Here is an 18,708-nt window from a genome sequence, read left to right as displayed (position 1 = left end):
AAACTGAGGGAAATGAATACCTCTTTTCATTTAATTTCATTTATTTCCTTCCTTCCTTCCTTTCTTCCTTCCTTCCTCCCTTCCTTCAATCCTTCCTTCCTTTTTTCATTAATCACTTTACAATCATATCAGAGTTTGTCTTCCTACGCTACAACTCAAAATAAACAGATAACATCCACTGACAATGCAGGCATTACATCCACCTTCTCTCTTAGGCAGAATGAAAAAACTTACAAACCCATCAGCCTAGAATAGACAAGTGGGGAAGAAAAGGATTGGCAAATAGCACAATTTCACAGCATTTGAGTCAAGTTCCCATATCACCTCTGCAGACTAATTTCTCCAAAGAGCTTCTCCTTCTCATCATTCTCAAACACATTAATGATTTTTTTTCTTTTTTCTCTGTTTCTAAAAAAGAAGATTAAAAAAAATAAAAAAAAGAAGAAAAGGAATAACCGTCCCTCCTCCCTGGGAAGCCCTGCTAGCAATTTCCCACTGCTTTCAGAAGCAGCAAGGGAAGCAGACAGGAGAAGTGAGTTGTAGAAGGGATATGAAGCACTGTGTAGCAATTTGTGGTAGTTGGTCCCATGCTGTGAGATGAACTCATGCTCACTTGAATGTCTAGTTTTAGGTAGAGCCTCTGTTTGTTCTTCATGCCACTCTTCTCCACATTTATTCCAGTCTCATGTGTCTGTCTTGACCCTGTGTGAACAGGGTTACAACCTTGGAGGATGAGCCCCACTTCTGGCCTTATCATCTTCTAAGGGCTGGTCTGTCCCCTTGGGCTGCTGGCTTTCTGGGTAGCTCCTTCAAGGACAAAGTTTCATGAGATATTAGTAACAGCAGTATGTAGTATTAATCTACACAATATGAAGAAGTTTTGCTTGAAAAAAGCCTGGTCCCCAGTGAATGGGAAGAAAATGGTCTAGGAACCTTTTTGCCTCAATGTAATTTCCTGAATATTAAGGGGATGCTGTCATCTTTGCCAATTTATGTTGAGTAGTTCCCTACTGACTTCTTGGCTGGCCTATATTATTTATGCAGCACGAGGAAAAGAATTGTCAGCCTTTCTTTCTCTCTTTTGGCTTAGCAGCTGGACCTGGCTATAGGGATCAACTCTATTGCTTTGGTGCTGTTAGCTGGTTGCACTGACTTGCTAAACTACAGGCTTATGTAAGTGCCTCCTACTCCATCATGCACTCCTCCAAATCACATAAACACCACATTTAATGTAAAGAAACCCTTGGGGCTACCCATACTTGCTTGTACTTTGTAGGTGTTGAGGACTAACCCAAAAGCAGAAGTGATGTCTGGGACCTGAAGTGTCATTTCGTGCATCAGATGAGAGAAGAGAACCACTGGGCTGACCCATCTACCATGTATGTGCAATCTGGTCTGCTTGCCTGGGGCAATGGACGGGAGAGTGAGAGGGGAGCAAGGATGTGCACCTGAAATGCACAGTCTTAGTAGGAGTCATAGCAGGACCTGGGCGTGACACACCAGCGTATCAGCTGAGGATGTTTCCACCCTGCTGTCAGCTCCCAGCTGATACAAGCTTCCCTGGCTTACAGTTTTGCTTCTGGTGCTCTGAACGCTGCCAAAGAAATTGTAGAGACGTGATAATCTGGTTTTATCCATCCCCTTACATATGATCAGCCAACACTTGTGTCCATGTCCTACTGTCCCTCTCCTTAGTGGGGAAGGGTGCTGGCAGGGTGCATTAGAGATACTTCCCACCACCAAAGCCTGGCTGGGTGACCCAGCCTCCCAGAGGCACTGGCTGGAAGACATTTCTGGTACGCAAGCCTGTCTTTGGCTGCTAAAGGCAATACAGGGCTGCAAGGTGTGAGCAAGCAGGAGGAGAGCAGGAGTACAGCTGTGGGGCAGGGCTTTCTCAGACGCTGCCACCAGACCCCACTCCGGTTGATTCATATCAGACTTAGTCAGAAAAGGTGTTACTCATCAATCAGACAAAACCTCAGGCTGCTAAGTGAAGAGAGAGTGAGAAGATCAGGACTTCTTAATAACTTCTGCATGCACAGTACTTCCCTTTTATACACAAAATATATATATGGGAGCAGGAATGTCCACAATGCTCATTTACACAAGAAAAACACCAGGCCATCAAATGAGCTGATCCATTGTAAAATCTCTCTGCCCTTCCAAATTTTAACTGTCCAGCAGGAGGCAGCTATTTAATGCCTGTAAAAGAATGGAACTGCAAAGTGCTCAGGGAAGCTGTGGGACAAGCAGCACTGAGTCAGAACTTACTCAGTTCTCTTTCTCAGGACTTGTGTTTAGTGCCTATCATCTTGTCCTGCTGTGCGAGGATTTAGAGAGGAAAATCAATTTAGTTAACCTTTTTTTCCAGAATTTCTGAGAACTCCATTGAGAAAAGTCTGGAGGCAGGAGGATAAACGTGGCTCTTTTTTTAATTTGAAGGCTGTAAATTTTCATTCGAGAGACTGACATTTTACTATCTGGTGAAGTAGGCTGATTAGCAAATTCAGGAGTTTTACTTTCACACATGCAAAAGAAAAACAGGGCAGCTGTCACTTTCCAGACCCACACTGCTTTTAGCAGCATCTCTGCACGCAGGTTTGTGTCCCACGGAGCATTCAAATTACTGTTGCCACATATATATTTTTTATTCACTCATTTTCTAGCTCCCACCTGTTATCAGCTTTCTTGTCTATTAAGCAGGAATTTTGGGGAATGGGAGACTTTTCCCCTTATTAGACTGCCTGAGAGGGTTGTCAAACAGGTATTTTCATCTCTAGAAGCTATGCAGCTTTTGGAAGTCAGGTACTTTCCCAGTCATTTTCTCTCCCAGCTTTTGCACGTTGCCTAACTGTGGGCTTCGCTCACGGATCACAGAGTGCCATGCTGTGTGGTGGAAGCTTGTTCAGAATTACATCTCCTCCACACCTTCCTCTGTACAAGCTCATTATAACAGTGCTCCTGATAAGAACTTGCTTTTTTTTTTTTTTTCCCCTCAAATTCTGTCCAGAATTACTCAAATAGGCTTATGTATGAAGGAAGAAAAGGAATATATAAGAGAAAACACTTCTTCCTTCCTGCCATGTCCCCACTGAGTATCCATGCATTTCCTCCCATCAGTGCTAACTCACTGCATGAATATCCCTTCACATACTTGAAAGCTCATACAAATGCGAACATAGGACAATCCCTTTCCAGAGCCTGAGGAAGTGTTGCTTCCTCCATGCTGTAACTGAGTACCATGAGACAGAGTATAAAGTGACATCAGGGCAGCCAAATTAAAGCCCTTCTGATAATGCCTTCAGAGGCTCGTGCACTGCCTTGCTCAGTCTCCTCTTGCAGGCAGCCTGTCCAAGCCATTAATTTTCCCTCGTTATAGCAAGCCTGGGCCTCCTGGCTCCTCCGAAATAACTACCTCGGGAGCTTGGCTGCAGCATTTACTTCCTCTCCTCCCGAGCTGCGATAGCAAAGCCTTAGGCACACTGTGATTTTAGGCTCAGCGCCCTCTGCTTTTAGCCAAGCATTAGGGAATGAAATGTATTTCTAGGAAGGAAAAGTCCTGCTGCCGAAACTGAGGGCTGTTTTTCCAGCCCGTGGTGCTCCTCCCTGCCCCGGCTGCTGCTGTGGCTCCTCTGTGCTGAGGGACTCAGTGAGACAGGCTCTGCTTGCGGGAGGCGGATGGTCCCCCAGTACGCGTTGCTTTGGTGGTGAGAAGTGAGGCTTTTCTGATGCCTGGGCAGGGATTTGTGCTGACCTGTGCTACTGGCACAGGATGGGAGGCTGGCGTGAGGCTTCACTTTCACACCATGTAGTGAAAAGGAAGCTGATGCTGGTAAGGATGTGATATTTCTCAGTTGGAAAGCGTCTCAGAAAAAAAAAAAGAGTCTTGGAGGCCAATTTCTTGCATACGCTTTGTGCCTGAACTAAATACCCTTGTCAACAGGTCTGTCAGCCCACTTGCTTGCTTCTCACCCAGCCATGCTCTCTTTTGGCAAGGAAATCCTGGCATCTATTTGATGATTTCCTCCATGGGAATCAAGCTTGTCCCAAGCAGTAACAGAGGTTGTTTTCCTTTCAGTATTAAACAAAGATAATTTTTTCAAAGTTTCCTTTAAATATTGGTGCCAAAGAAATAGGAAGAGGAGTTAGCACGAGAACAAAACTAAGCTTCCCTTGAAGTCCAGGCTGAGAAAGTTGAAAACCTAGTAGCTTAGGATCCAAACTTGTGATGAAAGCTGTGAGGTATTTTCCTGAAATGGCAGGTTCCAGAAAGTTTTAATACTGCTTTTACAGTTTCCAGGTCCAGCTGGCAGAAGGAAGTTCTATACCCCCTTGCTCCCCAAAATACCACCTCTGGAGAGAAGGAACTTGAGGCAGGAGAACAACAGCCATGGCCCCTGCATCGCCTCCTCTGTCGTGTGGCTCCTTGCATGGGGTTGGCTTTGTGCATTTCTGCCTGGCATCTTCACCAGACCAGGAAACATTTCTTCTTGCTGGGGTGACAACAGAGCACTGGTAGAGCCACGTGATGATGGATACCTGCCTGGCCACGCTGTGCTGAAGGACAAGCACGACACAGTTTCTCTTGTCCCGATACCATCTTTCTGGGTAAGTGGCAGCCCACATTTGGTGGGATATCAGAATGACTGATTCTGCTGGGGACTTTCTGCACAAGGTCATTGCAAGTCATGGCTCCTTGACAGAGGAAACTAGAAAGAAGAGCTCACTTCTGATTGGGCTATAACAGGTGACGCTCCCTACCCACTGCCTTGCCAAAGGTCCTAGTATGTGTAGTATGTCCACAAAAGCTGTACCCCTTTGCTTTTCATAGAATCTTAACAAAAGCAAGATTTACATGGTTCATCTCCAATCCTACCTCAAACACAGCTGTAATCCAGTCTGGGTCACAGGTAGCTGTCAGAAGCACAGAGAGTTGGGTAGTGGAGCCAAGGAAATGTAGTTTCTCCTGTAAACCTGAAACAATCCTGTACTGCTCATGGCCTGTTTTTTTTCTTCCCAGTTATTGTTAGAGTTGTCCCCAACAGCAGAACTGTACCTACCTTAGAAATCCCACTCCGCTTTGCTACATTTCCTCTTCTGCACTGCCTGTGATAATCCTGAAGATGATAGGCATGTCTTCCCAGTCTGTATATCCAATTCCTGCCTTTTGCTGCACCGCTTCCAGGCTGCTCCTTGGGCTGGTCCCAAAACTAATCCTCAGGTCACCAAGGTCTCTCACAGCCTCCTGCATGCCCATCGTGGGCTTTGTGCTCTGCTTTACCCTTCTCCCTCCACCTCCAGCTCATGCCGTCTTTGCTCAGAAACCAGTTGTGGGGCTGGGAACCGGCTCGCTGGTGAGCGCTGCTGTGCTTGCACGTTCCCCTGTTCAGAAGGTATCACAATGGACAGGGATTTTGGTTCTAACCAGAGATGCAGAGATTAAGATTTCCATAGTATAAGCACATAGAAACAGGACATTCAAGCAGTTTATCTGTGTGATATGTACTCGTATCATACAGATGCATGTGCACACATACAAAGCAAAACCCATATAATGCTTCTGTGTAGTACCCAAAAACCTGGACTCAGTAGAGATTTGCTGCAAAGTGAACCACGGAGTAGCCATGTTGTGGCCTCATAGCTGGAGAACCGCTTCTCTTTTTCAATGGTTGGACTTGGTGACAGTATAGAGAATGAAATGGACGTTACAGATTAACAAAACACAGACACAGACTTTATTTTGAACCAAAAGTTAAAATTTTATTTGGAATATCAATATACTCCAAAAAAATAAAAATAAAAACTTCCTTTTATGTAGTGAAATAGCCATTTGAAAATGGTAAAATAAAGATATTTTTCATACTATTCTCTCCTAGTTATTGTACACGTATTTAAGGTTGTTTTTTTCTGAATATAAATCTAGCTTGAACTTTAAGGCTCCAAAAAGCCTAAAGCATGTAGTGGCTCTTTTGAGAAAGCAGATAAGTCAATCAGAGCTATGTTTTTTCAGCAGACAGGCCTGCTTGAAGCTGTGCAGGACTGGACAGAAGTGAGACTTCTCAGGAAGGTCACTGTTTCAGGGGAGTATTATTTTATACCCATTGGGAAATACATTCTAACCCCACTTCATGCAGAATTTTATTGAGCTTTACAATGTACCAGGGAGAGCCCTGGTTCTCCTTAACTGTCAAGTTCTTGTGCAGATCTGATCTTATTTGTGTTGGTGCAGTTGGTTTAATTTAAGAAATCAAATCCTACCCTGTGGTGTTTGCTCTGCTAGAAAATAAGTTTGTAACAAGGCACTGATCCTGCCTTTCCCCCTGCAAGCAAAAGGTTTCTGTGCCCATGTGCAGCTGCACTGACAGAAACAAGGCGCTTGTGACAGCAGGATCAGGGACTTGTCCTTTAGTTTGCTTTTAATAAAACAAATGGAATGGAAAATGTACTGAAATAAAACAGTAGAAACCCACTGACAATTCTGAGTTGTAATTCTTCCCTTTCAGAGGACTCATTGACGCTAGGCTGGAAAATATGACTAAAGGTCCATGTCAGGGCCTGAGTGATGCCCCGAGTGGTTCATGTCACCTCTAAGTGAACACAAGGGGATTTAGGGCTCGCATCACCCACTGCAATGGGGCTGCAGTGGGCTGGAGCAAAGCTCACCCAAGCCACAGGACATCTCACCAACAATCTCACTTTAGAAGACATTGGTCCAAGTCCTGAATTTACCCAGTATTGTCTGCAACTTGCTGTGATTTCTTCCTTGATCAAAGCCATTTTTATTACCTAAAGTATGTTTGTATTTATGATTTGTATATAAACATGTTATATATCTGTTACTGGTTCTGCAATACAGGACAGACTACAACTACGAGAGATATTACTGGGCTAAGATGTTATATCTGGCACTGCCTACAAAGGCTGCTGTTTCACAGGCACAGTAATTGCTGCCTTCTGTTCTTTGTTGCCTGAAAACCACCTGAATACTGATCCCTGAGGTACCATTGCTCTCAACTAAACCAGGTTTTTCTTTTCAGGAGAGAAAAACGAAATACATCCAGGCCTTGGAGTTCACAAGTTGTTACACCGTGGATATTCCCCCGAACAAATCCCCAGACCCACGTTTGCACTCAAGGAGCCTTGTTGCACTGGCCACCCCATCCTGGGCACCCAGCACCAGTCAGTCCCCCCAACTCCCGCTTTGCCTTGCCTCACCTTGGCAAGGAGGGAGCATTCAGCCTGGAAATACGTTCTCCTTCTCCCTCCTTGTCTCTCCTGCAAGTTACGCTCACTACTTTATTCCTCCTCCCCAGCTTGGCTCTGTCGGGTGATTCCTTTGGCATGCTTTGGCCCTTATCTGGTAAGTAAAAGCTTGTATCCGTCTGCAGTGAGATTCTGGTGAGAGGTCTCTTTTGAAGCCAACTGCTCTTAGTTGGGTGTTATCAGTGAGCCCAGACATAAATCATTCATGACTCTGAGTTACACAAGGTCTGGAAGCATGAGGGGTTTCCTTCTCATCACAGGCACAATCTAAAGAGTCTAAAGAATTATCCACATTTTTTTCTTGCACTAACTAGTTGAAAATATTTTCCTCAGAGCATTCAGTACACAACAGTAGTGTTCAGGAGGAACCAAATTCTGCTCACAGCTGCCTAAGCACAAATCTACACCAACCTTTCTGGTTTTATTTCACTACATTGAATTAATGTATCAAAACATAAAACACAGACTTTGACCCTAGCAGACTGACCTTATCACCAGTGTAACTTTCCTGACTTTAATAGCGAATCCCATAACAGCATTTCCAGCATCTGTGGTGGTTGTTACAGGTCCTATAGTGCTCGGTAAATTACATGAAGTTTGAGTTCCATATGATGTGTGAGAATGCAACAAAATTACAGCTTTATTTAAAATAATTGGGGAAAGAAAGGGGGGTGGTAGTGGACAGAAAAATTTGAAAGTGTGACCCCAAGGCTGAATCCAATTAGCTGTGTTTGTATCTTGTGGCTCATAGGTTGGAACAGCTGGAATATTCTTGAGGTGTCATTATGTTAGGGTTAACTGGCTCAGTGTTTAAATACATGTGAGTGGGTTAAATGTGATGTCTATCATGCATGAGTTTTTTCACGGAAAAAAAAAGAACAGTGCATATGTTGGTTTTGGCCTTATCCTCTATTTCTTTAATGCCAGTTACCACATTTGACTCCTGTGGAAAACTTCAGAGGAAAAGTCCAGTGGTAGAGTAGGAGAGGGCTATAGGACCTGTGTAAATGCATGTGTGATGTGTCATCTCCTGAAGCAAATGGCAGCGTGACAGCCAATTCCCAGGGTGACGGCAGATGTACCCTAATTTACCACTGTCCCTTGTGTGTCTGATCTTGCTGCCCCTTACCCACAAATACGCTTGCCTGCAGCCTAGTCATCCGCCAGGATGCCCGATGAATTGGATGCTGGTTCCCCTGCACGCTCCGGGTATCCCTGCACTGCTCAGGCGGGTTCCTGCCCTGGAGCCACCTCCGGGTGGTCAGGACGGTGTCCCTTGCTGGTGGGGCGGTGGGCACGGTGGGGACTGGTCACTGGGAATGGGGAAGGGGCACCTATGAGGGCTTTGGGAGGATTGGGTCAGAGTGGGTGAAATTCTTGCTCTGCTGAAGTCAGTGTTGGCATTGCCAGCGTTGCCATCCAGCATGCACAGCTGTGGGTTTTTTTCTCTCCTGTAACTGAGCAAAACAGTGTATGGAACACAGAAGGGTGTTTGCAACCCACCCTGTTTTCTGCCTGTGTTATAACCTTGGCTGCGAGTTTTTGTCCTGCTGTGGCGTCACTTCTCATCAATAAATTTTATGAAGCTTTTTTAGCTATAAGCCCCAAATTAGCAGGAGATGTGTGCAGCTCCTGCCCCTCTGCTCAGACAAAAGGCTGGCATACTGAGTCTGTCCCACACACAGAAAAGCCTCCACTGACTTCACAGGGTCCAAGATTTCTGCTCCAGCTTCAGCTCCAGACACCAGACCATGTCCACCCCCTCCTGCTTTATTTGAACAGGACTGAGGGTCTAAATGGCACAACGGTGGCTTCTACCAAAGCTTTCATCTAATCACAGTCGACTCTAATTTTGCCTTTTCCATTCTTAACTGGTCTTCTGAACCTGCTTCTTAGCCAGGGCAAAATTATGCATGAGGAAAAAGGCTTATTCAGCATTATAATTATCTGTTCCCAAGCTGTATAACAAAATGGTTTACACATTTAATTGGTTTTGTCTAATATTTCCACGTATACAGTAGTCCTATTAATGAGTATCATAGCTTCATTACTGCATATCACATTTTGCTATTTGTTGTGTACCATAAAATGTCAGCACATCAATAACTTAAATAACACAAATGTAAACTCATTTTCTGCTTGTTATAATTATGATTTTAGCCTGCAAAGGCTTTTTGATTTGTAAGACCATTCACATAACATGGAATGTAACTTTATTTGTTTTTCTTTTGTATATAATGAGACACCAAAAGCCCTTGTCATCTCTTAACAGGATACTAAAGCAGCTCTGTTTCATGAATGACAGCACAATTAAAGCTAAAAATAATCATTAAAAAAAATCCTTTGTACTGTACAATCTCAAATTAAAGCAAGAAAGTTAATGACAATCTTTTGCATTAGCCAGGAAACGTGATTCTCTGCCACTGGGCTTTTTTTTTCTTGTTGACAATTCACAGAATGTGTATATGGGTGTAGTTATAGGTGTGTGTATATCCTATGCAGAACAGCAGTCCCTATTTTGTTGATCTAGTTCTTCTAATTGATTAGTTAAACTACCTAACTGATACAATTTAGAATACTACATTAACACATTTAACATCAAGTTTACATACTTGCGTCTTTGAAATACTAGGAACTCTTACACATTTTATTTGGCTTCGTAAGGACTGGAATAGCACAGATAATGCGATCTACTTGTCTTTGAAAGAATATGGCTGTTCTCAACTAACTCTCTAAGGTTCAGAGTGAAATACATTTCTCCTTATATCTGTAGCTGACTTCAGAGAAGAAAGAGTGTCTTCCTAAGTGGTCAGTCTGATGTTACAGTACAGATTCTGCAGAGAGAGAGAGAGATAGGTATTTAATGAAGGATAAATCTCTCTGGACTTTAGAGTTAAGCTGTTGCAGCAAAATTACTCCTTTTAGACTACTTTTTTTTTTTCTACACAAATCCCAAGAAAAACCTATTCCAAGTATGTTTTGTAGTAGTATCTCCACATGACCAGAGGAGGGCACTTTGAACATCATTGCACTGCCCGGGGGCAGATGCAGAAGCACAGTGTTACCCAATGTGGTGCAGTCCTGCCACCTCTTCCCACCCAGGCGGGTAACCCTGGGTGCACAAAAATACAGAATACGTGTAGTACCACAGGGCTCTGTTCTGAAAACAGTGGGCAGATACATCACCCTCTTCTCACTAACTAGGATTTCTTCCGATTTCCCCTATTTAATTCAGTCTCGCTGTGGGTTAAATTAACAGATAATTTCCTAAAAATCATGTGAGGGGAGTTGTCTCCCTCTCCTTCATGAACATCCCTCTGCTATTAGCCCCTGGTAATTTAGCAAATATTGATTGATGACTTATCCTGCTGCAGAAATTCCTTGCCTTTAACTGAAAAATGCACTTGGAAAATGCACTCTCTGAGATATGTATTGCAACAGTGCATCTTTTCACATTAAGCTCTTGTAAAAGTCCTGCTCCTTCCTGCCTTCTGAGGGAGGTGACTGCATCCCAGATCTGCTCCCCCAGCAGAGCACACAGCAGAGAAATCAGCTCTTCTCTTTTCCATTCATGACCACAGTGTGGAGTTCAGCTACTTTCCATGCAGGAAACATCCTTTTGGGTTTCATTTTGGCTAAAGGAATGAACCTTTTATGGAAAATAATTTAATTTTGCAATCTTATGGTTATCATAGATTGTTTTCTTTGTCACCTCTCTGCTTTGTTTTGTTCAAGTTTAACACTGAAAATTATTAGAAAGGATTTAGAATCTTTGTTGTTGTTGTTGCTGTTGTTTAAATAGAAGTCTTTCCTCCACCCTGGGGAAACACACTGCTTATTTAATGTACTTTTTATCCCTCTCAACATTATTCCTTCTATCTTCTCTTCTCCTTCTTCTCTTTTTCTTTCTTTTCTTTTTTCTCTTCTTTCTTTTCTCCTTTCTTTTCTAGAGCAGACAGGTACAAGAAGGAAGTTGTCTTTCATCAGCAGTCCTTTGAGATAGAGTAGAATTCAGTGAGTCCTCACCATGATAGGATCATAAACTTACTGGGTTAAACCAAGCTAACTTTCCCTAAGCTGCCAAGTTTTAGCTGCACCATACATATATGTTTTTCCTTGTGCCATTTTCTTTTCTTATAATTTTGTTTTTCTTGATGACCCTGAGCTATGGCTTCTGTCTCGTTTCTACCACTAGTCAACCTTCCTTTCTTTTCTGGTTTTGCCGATATAGGCCTCAAAGAAAAAATGGCAGAAGAGCACAAAGTAGCTGAGGTACATGAGAGAGGACCAGATGATGTTCTGCACGTGGGAATGGCACTGGCCCTGCTGCATCCAGGAGAAGACCAGGTAATTGATCACACAACCGATCAACATCTGAGTGATCTGCGACAAGGTGATGAACATGGCAAACTTGCGTGAGACTCTGAAGCCAGCAGCCCGCAAGGCATAGTAAGAGTACATAACGGCGTGTACTCCGTAGTTCATGGTCATGAACCAGCCACCGCCAGCCACCATGTCCTTGTAGGAATACCACGAATAAAGTAACACAGTAATGTGGTGGTACCAGTGTAAGAAGATGAGCTTCTGTTTCCTAAGAATAATGAATATTGTATCACCTGTAACAAAACAAAACAAAAAGGAAAAAAAATGGAGGGAGGGGAATGAGAAACATATTGAACAATTCCATAATTTTTGCGGCGCTCTCTTCCCTTTGCTGCTGCTGCAGTATACACTGTTTTGGAACATGAAAAACCGCTCTACATTTGAGAGCCTGTCTGATCTGAGAGCCAGCTTGGCTTCTAATCTCTACGCAATCTTTGGAAAACCAATGTATGCACATTTTCCTGTGTGGATAACCTGAAAACTCCATGGGTTTACTTGGTAGCCATTTGCTGTAAACATAATCTATTAAAGCCCGAGGTGAGCTTGGTGGATGTACATGTATAATTTCTGACTGTGAGACTGTCCATTATATTCTGGGACTAGAAGAGAAACACAGTTCAACAGAGAGCAGAAAACCCAAAGAGGAAGCGGCACGGTGTCATCCAATTCAAATGCCTACCTGGAAACCGAACCTAGTTAAACTCAGCAGAGCCTTTTAAGCTACTATGCATAAAGCTCTTGCATATGCAGCCTGCAATACTGAAAGGTTTGTAATTGCCAGAAAAAAAGGTTTATAGAAAGAAATTTTGTTTACGTTGAAACGCACATCCATTCCTGCAAATTCATGTTGCTATTGTAGAGAAGTAAATTGAATTTGTCTTTCGTATTTTTTCCTTCCTTCTGCTTCTCATGATTGCACTCAACATCTAAATTAGATATATGCATATATGTATGCTACTTGTTTTCTACTGTTATAGACACAGTGTTTCTGTTTCCAAAAAGAACCTCGATATTTGAATCTGGGGACTTATTTCCATGTATATGTACCCCAGGAAATCCAAATCGTGAATATTAGTGATGAGTGGAACTAAAATTGCACTGTCTGCCCAAGGTTTGTAGTGAGCCATAACGCTAATGTTTACTTCACTAGCTGCAAGATGTCGACTCACATTTTCATAAGTAATCATATGTTCAATTTATTGCTGCTGTGCAGTTCTAGCTGATATTTTCCAGATTCAACAACTAAATTTCTGTGGTTTTGCAGTAATTTTTGCAGCAGGAAACCAAGGGATCCTGACAAAGCAAGGCAACTGGTGTCTGTCTCTTTCCAGTTTTTATGGTGATGAATTGCTGTCCTGTAATTTGCTGAATCAAATTCTTTGCTGAAAGGTAAAGACTTATTTTTGCTCTACACCCAAACACAGTCAGTGCTGCAGCCCTTTGAGGTTTAGTAAGGGCATTCTCCGAAATGAAAGCTGGAGGGCTGTTAAATCACTGCCTCCTCTTTCCCATTAAAAAAACCCTTTCTTACACTAATAAACCATGGGATGAGAACACATGCAGACTGGCTATTAAGTTGGCTTTGGAATGTATATCCTAAGTACACTTACAAAAAAAATTGCTGGAGAGACAGGCATTTATAAGAATCAGGACTGGAAAAGCTAGGGATAATATGGGAAATTGGTTTCTATTTAGAGGAAGCAGACAGCCACAGCTTTCAATGTTTAGGGAGGAAGCACGTTACTGTTCATAATTGTACGCCTACACATGTATTTAAGGAGGAATGCTGCAGAATGCAGGCAGAACCTGCCTCAAAGCTTCTTGCTGACACAGCTGCTGTAGCCCACCCTTCACTTCTGTACCCGCGGGGTGAGCGACTGTGAATTACACTACTCGTATTTGCCTATGAGTGGCTAAGGAAGAGGTGTGGACCAGATTGTTCTTACCTCTTGACTGCCCTGCTATGTATAATCATTACTGTTTATTCCTGTGCTGGGAATGGTCTTATTCAACTGCACATGGCTCTAACTTCAGCCAAGCTGGGCTTAATCTCTAGAGACTAAAAGACGGAGAGTTTGTGGCTGGTTTTGTTTTCCCACTTTTTCTAAGGCTAAAATGAGGTTTCAGCTGCACTAAGACCCTTCTTGTGCTTCCTGCACAGGCATTTTTACTCTAAATATGCATAGGGAGAGAAAGGGACAGAGGGTACTCACCTAGTTCAGGTGCTTTGCTTAGCACAAATGCATATGCCCAGAATTTGCTGACAGGTCCAATGTAAAAACTCTGGTCACACACTGACTGCTTCAGGCCTTTGGTCATCAAAATGTACAGCATATAAGCACCAGTTCGAACAGCACCGAATATACTTTAAAACAAAAAGAGAAAATGAAGAACGTTGAGTGGACACTTTAAATCTACAAGCCATCACTGCAAATCATTGTGAGAAAAAAAAAGCCATAAATGTGCCAAAATAATAATTTTGAGAGAGCCTTAAAGCTGGAACAACTCTGCTGGCTTCTAGGAAGTCATTCTGAACTCAGATTCGTAATGCGGACTACAGCCATATCACCTGGTAAAAGCCTGGAATGGTAACGTCAGTGTTTCTTATTTCATTACTACAGGAACGATTCTTCAGTTTTCAGGAGCAGTGGGAGACATCTACTTCAGCTGTAAACAACATGCAGACTTTCGATGGTGATGGCTAGAAGACTACAAGAAATTAGTTGATAGAGAGCTGTCATCAACATAATCAGGACCAATTCCCTCTTCTAATTTCCTCAGAGTTTTCTCTTGTCTCTCCCTGTGCTTGTTACACCCATGGGAGCTCTGAGCAGAGAGAAACCCAGGTAGGGCACACAGATTTTGGTGGGGGGTCTCAGACAGGGCTGGTGTTTTGGTGCTCATGCTGACTTCATACTTCATCTCTTAACAGGTCATTGCTAACAGAGGAATCAACTAGTGGATTTGAGTCGTATACAGCAAATTCACCCTCACCCCATCAAGGTGAGATGCAAGGTAACAGTGTTCTGTAAAGAAGAAACATCAAGAGAGAGATTTGCAATGGTATTACGTAGTGTAGTTACAGAGGAGATAGGCTCAGATAACAAAAGACAAGCAGCTGATGTAAGGAGCAAAGGCTTCTCTCTCAGCAGTGAGGAGCTCTGCAGAAGGAATTGCATCACTGTTCTACGACAAGAAAATGCTTGCCCACTGTCTACTGTTTGCAGCTTGTTGGCCAAAAGCTTTGATAAATACTGGGTGAAACAAGCAGCTTTCAGAAAAATGGACCACAGAAAAACACAGTCTCCTCTGGATCTGAGTGTATCTTACTTTATGCCTCTTGTGTATCTTACTTCCTGTGTATCTTACTTCCTGTGCCTCTACGCAGCTACATCTTATCTCGCCCCAGCTCCTCTGTGCTTTTCTTACTCATGAATCATCTGGTTCCTGCTCTGTCTTGGCATCTTTCGTGACTATTGCATGGCAGCAAGCAAACCAAGCCACCTAAAACTGATGTGTAGACACATGTGGGCAATGCAAGCACCTTTTAGGTAAAGTATGTGGAAGAACGAACAGTTAATCTGAAGTTGTAGATTCTCAGTTACTTGTCCTTGTCTTGTGAAGCCAGTATTCTCTAGAACAAGTGTTTTAAAATCATCAAGGCAGACTGAAAAGTTGAGATCTATGGTAGTTCTTACTGCACTTGGTCACACTGCATGTTTCAAGTAAGCCTGTTAAGACAAAAATTGTTGATCAAAGTTCTTAATTTTTTGCACACAGTACTTAGATTGCCAGATTACCCAGTCAAACCTGGCTGCTGCTAAGGAGCGATGCACTTGCTGTGCATTGCGTGCACCCTGCGGCTGAGGGGAGCACCACACTGCATGCTGCTCTCAGGGCTCTGTCAGCAGGATCAGAGAGGGGGCTCATGCCCGGGGAGAAGTGTTACATCCTGGCTCCTGTGCCCTTACATTTTGATGCAAGAGGTTTGACTCTCCCATCAGGAAATTCAGATGACAGTGAGCACTTAAGAAGCTACTGTTATAATCTGCTAGTTGTACGGTGGTATTTGCTTATGGGCTCTACTGCCAGATGAGTCCTCTTGTGCTATGTGCAAATAGAAAGCCATCCTTCTGTGGTACAGGTTTGCTGAAGGAGTTTAGCTGAGCCTGGGTTTCCCATTAGCACTGCCCAAAGCAGTGCACATATTCCCAGGCTCAAGGCAGAGTTGCTGCAGTCTCCCACGTTCATCCACCCGTGCCTGCAAAGAGACAGTGCAATATCCTTAGCATCTACGCAGCCCGTAGTGCATCCTCTCTGTGGAGGGTTGTTCCCTCCCAGACACGCTCTGTCAGTGTGCTTTTCTCATGGCTTTTGGGGATCAGTCTTTTTAACTCAGCAGAGAGTGCCAAAACCTGCAGGAGGAGTTTTGAAATGAGGTGCAACTTGTTCTGTGTATTCTCTCTGGCATTTATCACTTTTTTTTATTTTTTTTTCTCAGGAGTTGCATTTCTCATTCCCAAGAAGACAGAGATCCTTACAGAGATGCCATCTGATCACTTCCCAAGGCACTGAACTCCACAAGCCATCCAGGGCAGGCTGCTGCTTGCCCCGGTTTTGAGTGGTGGCAAAACTGGGTGGAGGAAGATCAGGTAGAATATCTAATGACATACTGCTTCTCCCATTAGCAAATACCTCAATGCTGACATTAAAATGGGGAAAAAAATGAAATTTTAAATTAAGAAATCAAATAGCTGCAAGCAATATGCCCTTCCTTGTACAGAAGCTGTATTGCTTTTCTAAAATATCATTTATTATTAAAGTTTTAAAACCAAAGAGAACTCTGTGTCATGAGAACAAGCTCAGATGAGAAGAGCACCTTTTCAAGCAACAGGCAAATGTTGACTTAACTGTAAGCGATGAGTACAGACACCTAGGGATTTAATCTGGACTAGTAACAGCCAAAGAGCAGTTGCCCTGTGGGGATGACAGTGTCACTTTGCTGTCCTTGAGATTATAACAATGTAATTTTTCCTGTTTCCCAGCTGCTCCAGAGCTCTCCTTTGAGCGCAGCATGTGCACATGCACACACACGCTCACACACTTTTCTATAATTTCACAGCACGGTGGCTTCCTCTAGTTCTGTTACTCCAGCTACTGCTCATGGTGTGAGTCAGACTAACCTGATATCTTTTTTCCAGTAAAAACCATTACATTTTTCACATAATTCACAAGGGAAGGCTTTATAAATAAGGAGGACAGCAAACTGGAAGTAACTGATTCAATTACCTAAACACACGCCATGAGCAGGTAGCTGTTTAGAAGATGTACCGCATGCCAAAGTACTCTCTTGCCAACAAGCACACGCCACCAGAGACAGGAAAAGATCTAATGCACATCTGCAAATGTGCCTTGGACCCAGAGAGCCGGGACTGCTTTTTTTGTCTCTGACACTTAATCTTGTTTGTTCTGTAAGATAAGACCAACCAACAAATTTCTATCTATCCCGCAAAGACATGATGTGCAGCAGAGTGATGACATTGCTTGCTCAGTAAATCACTTCTGCTTCATTTCGTCCTCGCCCTGCTCGCTGCTGTAGCTTTTGTGAGTTAGTGAAATGAACTGCTTACCAAAGCAGTCTGTCTGGTGGGAATCATCAGCAGGGATTTTAGAAATAAGGTACCAGTGAATTACTGTATGATTACAGCCTTTTGCAACTAGAGAGACTGATCAGAAACAAACTGCACCACCTAATGCAGCCTTCTCATCTATTCAGACTCAAAACGCCCTACATTCTCCTCCCTTCAGGCAGTGACTTCTCTGGTAGATTAACAAATGTCCAATTGATATTTTACTGTCCATAATATGATTGAAATATATCCATGAGTAAAATAAAAGCCTGATACTTTTTCCTCACAAACTTGTTTTCAAACAAGGGCCTCAAAACACATCCCATGCATGGGCCAGGCGCAGCATTAAGGAGCAGGGAAACTGAGGGCTGGGGACGTAGATGATGGGAAGACGAAGCAGGTGTTAGTGGCCAAAACCTACAACTGCTTTCTGTTCCCTCCAGCCAGGAGGGAGTGAAGTATTTGTTTCTCAAAAGCCTGAGAGGGCTTACACACAAAGAAAAGTTATAAATTGCATATAAAAAAAGTTAAAAGTTCAGCACAGAATATAGCAACATTTCCTAAAGGATTTTAGTGCTGTGATATTCACAGAGCAGAAATTCTCTGCTCTGGTTTTCGTCTTAAAAAAACCTGTAAACTAACCAAACATACCACGCAAACTGTATCTGCAGAACGAGGTAAAGATAGCATTGAGGGGGACAGCAGTCTTGACTATAGCTAAGGTGAATGTAAAATACATTAGCTAAGCTATATGTCAAAAGCGGAGTATCTTTATTTTCAAAAGCATGCCATCCTGTGTTCACAGCACCAGCAGAGAGCAGCAGGGAGCCTGAAGACGGCAAGATCCAGGTGTGCGGCACAAAATTAAGGTCTGGTAGAGCCTTCCTTGTCCAGGCACACAGGCAGTTCAACACAGCCCTAAACCACCGGCGCCCAGCTGGTTTAACCAGCTCCGAGGTGTGGGGCTGCCTGATGCTGCGGGTGTACTGGGCAGGTCCAGCAGCGAGCCAGCTGGGCTCTCACAGGTCCGGCTCCAGTCTTCAGCCTGGGGCTTGGCTAGAGAGAAGGAATCTTAAATTATGCCCTGACCTGTTTACATAGAGACTCACAGATTCCCAGCAAGTGTCTGTGCGCCGGGAGCACAGGGAGGTGCAGAGCGTGTGGTCTTCCTCAGTGAAACCACATGGAACAGAGGGTGCTCCTGGGAGAACAGCCGAGATCACTTCATGTGCAGAGCCACAGCCCTCAGACTGCAGCCTGCTTGTACCATAGCAATGGGAAAACAGGGAAGCAGGTTGTTTTATTTTTATCTATTTTTTTTTCATTTCAGCATGCAAAATTTTTGCAGAAGCACTCTGAGTTCAAAATAGATGTTTAAAGGTCAGGAGGTGAAGAATGCGGAGCTTCCTACACCTTCCTTCATGAGAAATCA

At 43.4% G+C, this 18,708-nt stretch overlaps 1 protein-coding gene and 2 long non-coding RNA genes across 5 annotated transcripts in view; 2 read left to right on the top strand and 1 right to left on the bottom strand.

The window, feature by feature from the left end:
• The first annotated feature begins 954 nt into the window (after positions 1 to 954).
• LOC110356323 (uncharacterized) lies at positions 955 to 9,602 on the top strand. The gene is made up of 2 exons (XR_002409455.2): positions 955 to 1,379; positions 4,294 to 9,602. It is a non-coding gene; the product is annotated as an uncharacterized LOC110356323 (long non-coding RNA).
• Positions 9,460 to 18,708, bottom strand: part of ELOVL6 (ELOVL fatty acid elongase 6) — a 76,777-nt gene continuing 67,528 nt past the window's right edge. For both annotated transcript variants that reach the window (XM_065062324.1, XM_021282969.2), the window contains exons 3-4: positions 13,860 to 14,011; positions 9,460 to 11,879 (exon numbers count right to left, since the gene is read on the bottom strand). In XM_065062324.1, coding sequence (XP_064918396.1) covers positions 11,455 to 11,879; positions 13,860 to 14,011 — 577 coding nt within the window. In that variant the 3' untranslated portion in view covers positions 9,460 to 11,454. The remainder of the gene's footprint in view (positions 11,880 to 13,859; positions 14,012 to 18,708) is intronic.
• The window catches only part of LOC135579404 (uncharacterized), a 39,628-nt gene continuing 34,944 nt past the window's right edge, over positions 14,025 to 18,708 (top strand). Inside the window, exons 1-3 of one of the 2 annotated variants that reach the window (XR_010472457.1) lie at positions 14,025 to 14,492; positions 14,579 to 14,649; positions 16,148 to 16,298. This is a non-coding gene — a long non-coding RNA (uncharacterized LOC135579404). Of the gene's footprint in view, positions 14,493 to 14,578; positions 14,650 to 16,147; positions 16,299 to 18,164; positions 18,571 to 18,708 lie in introns of those variants that run through there. The other variant, XR_010472456.1, reaches the window with a different exon arrangement.

The sequence above is a fragment of the Columba livia genome, chromosome 4, assembly GCF_036013475.1.
Source record: "Columba livia isolate bColLiv1 breed racing homer chromosome 4, bColLiv1.pat.W.v2, whole genome shotgun sequence".
Taxonomy (NCBI): domain Eukaryota; kingdom Metazoa; phylum Chordata; class Aves; order Columbiformes; family Columbidae; genus Columba; species Columba livia.
Note: the sequence above shows the minus strand (reverse complement) of the source record. Positions and strands in the feature narration are given on the sequence as shown.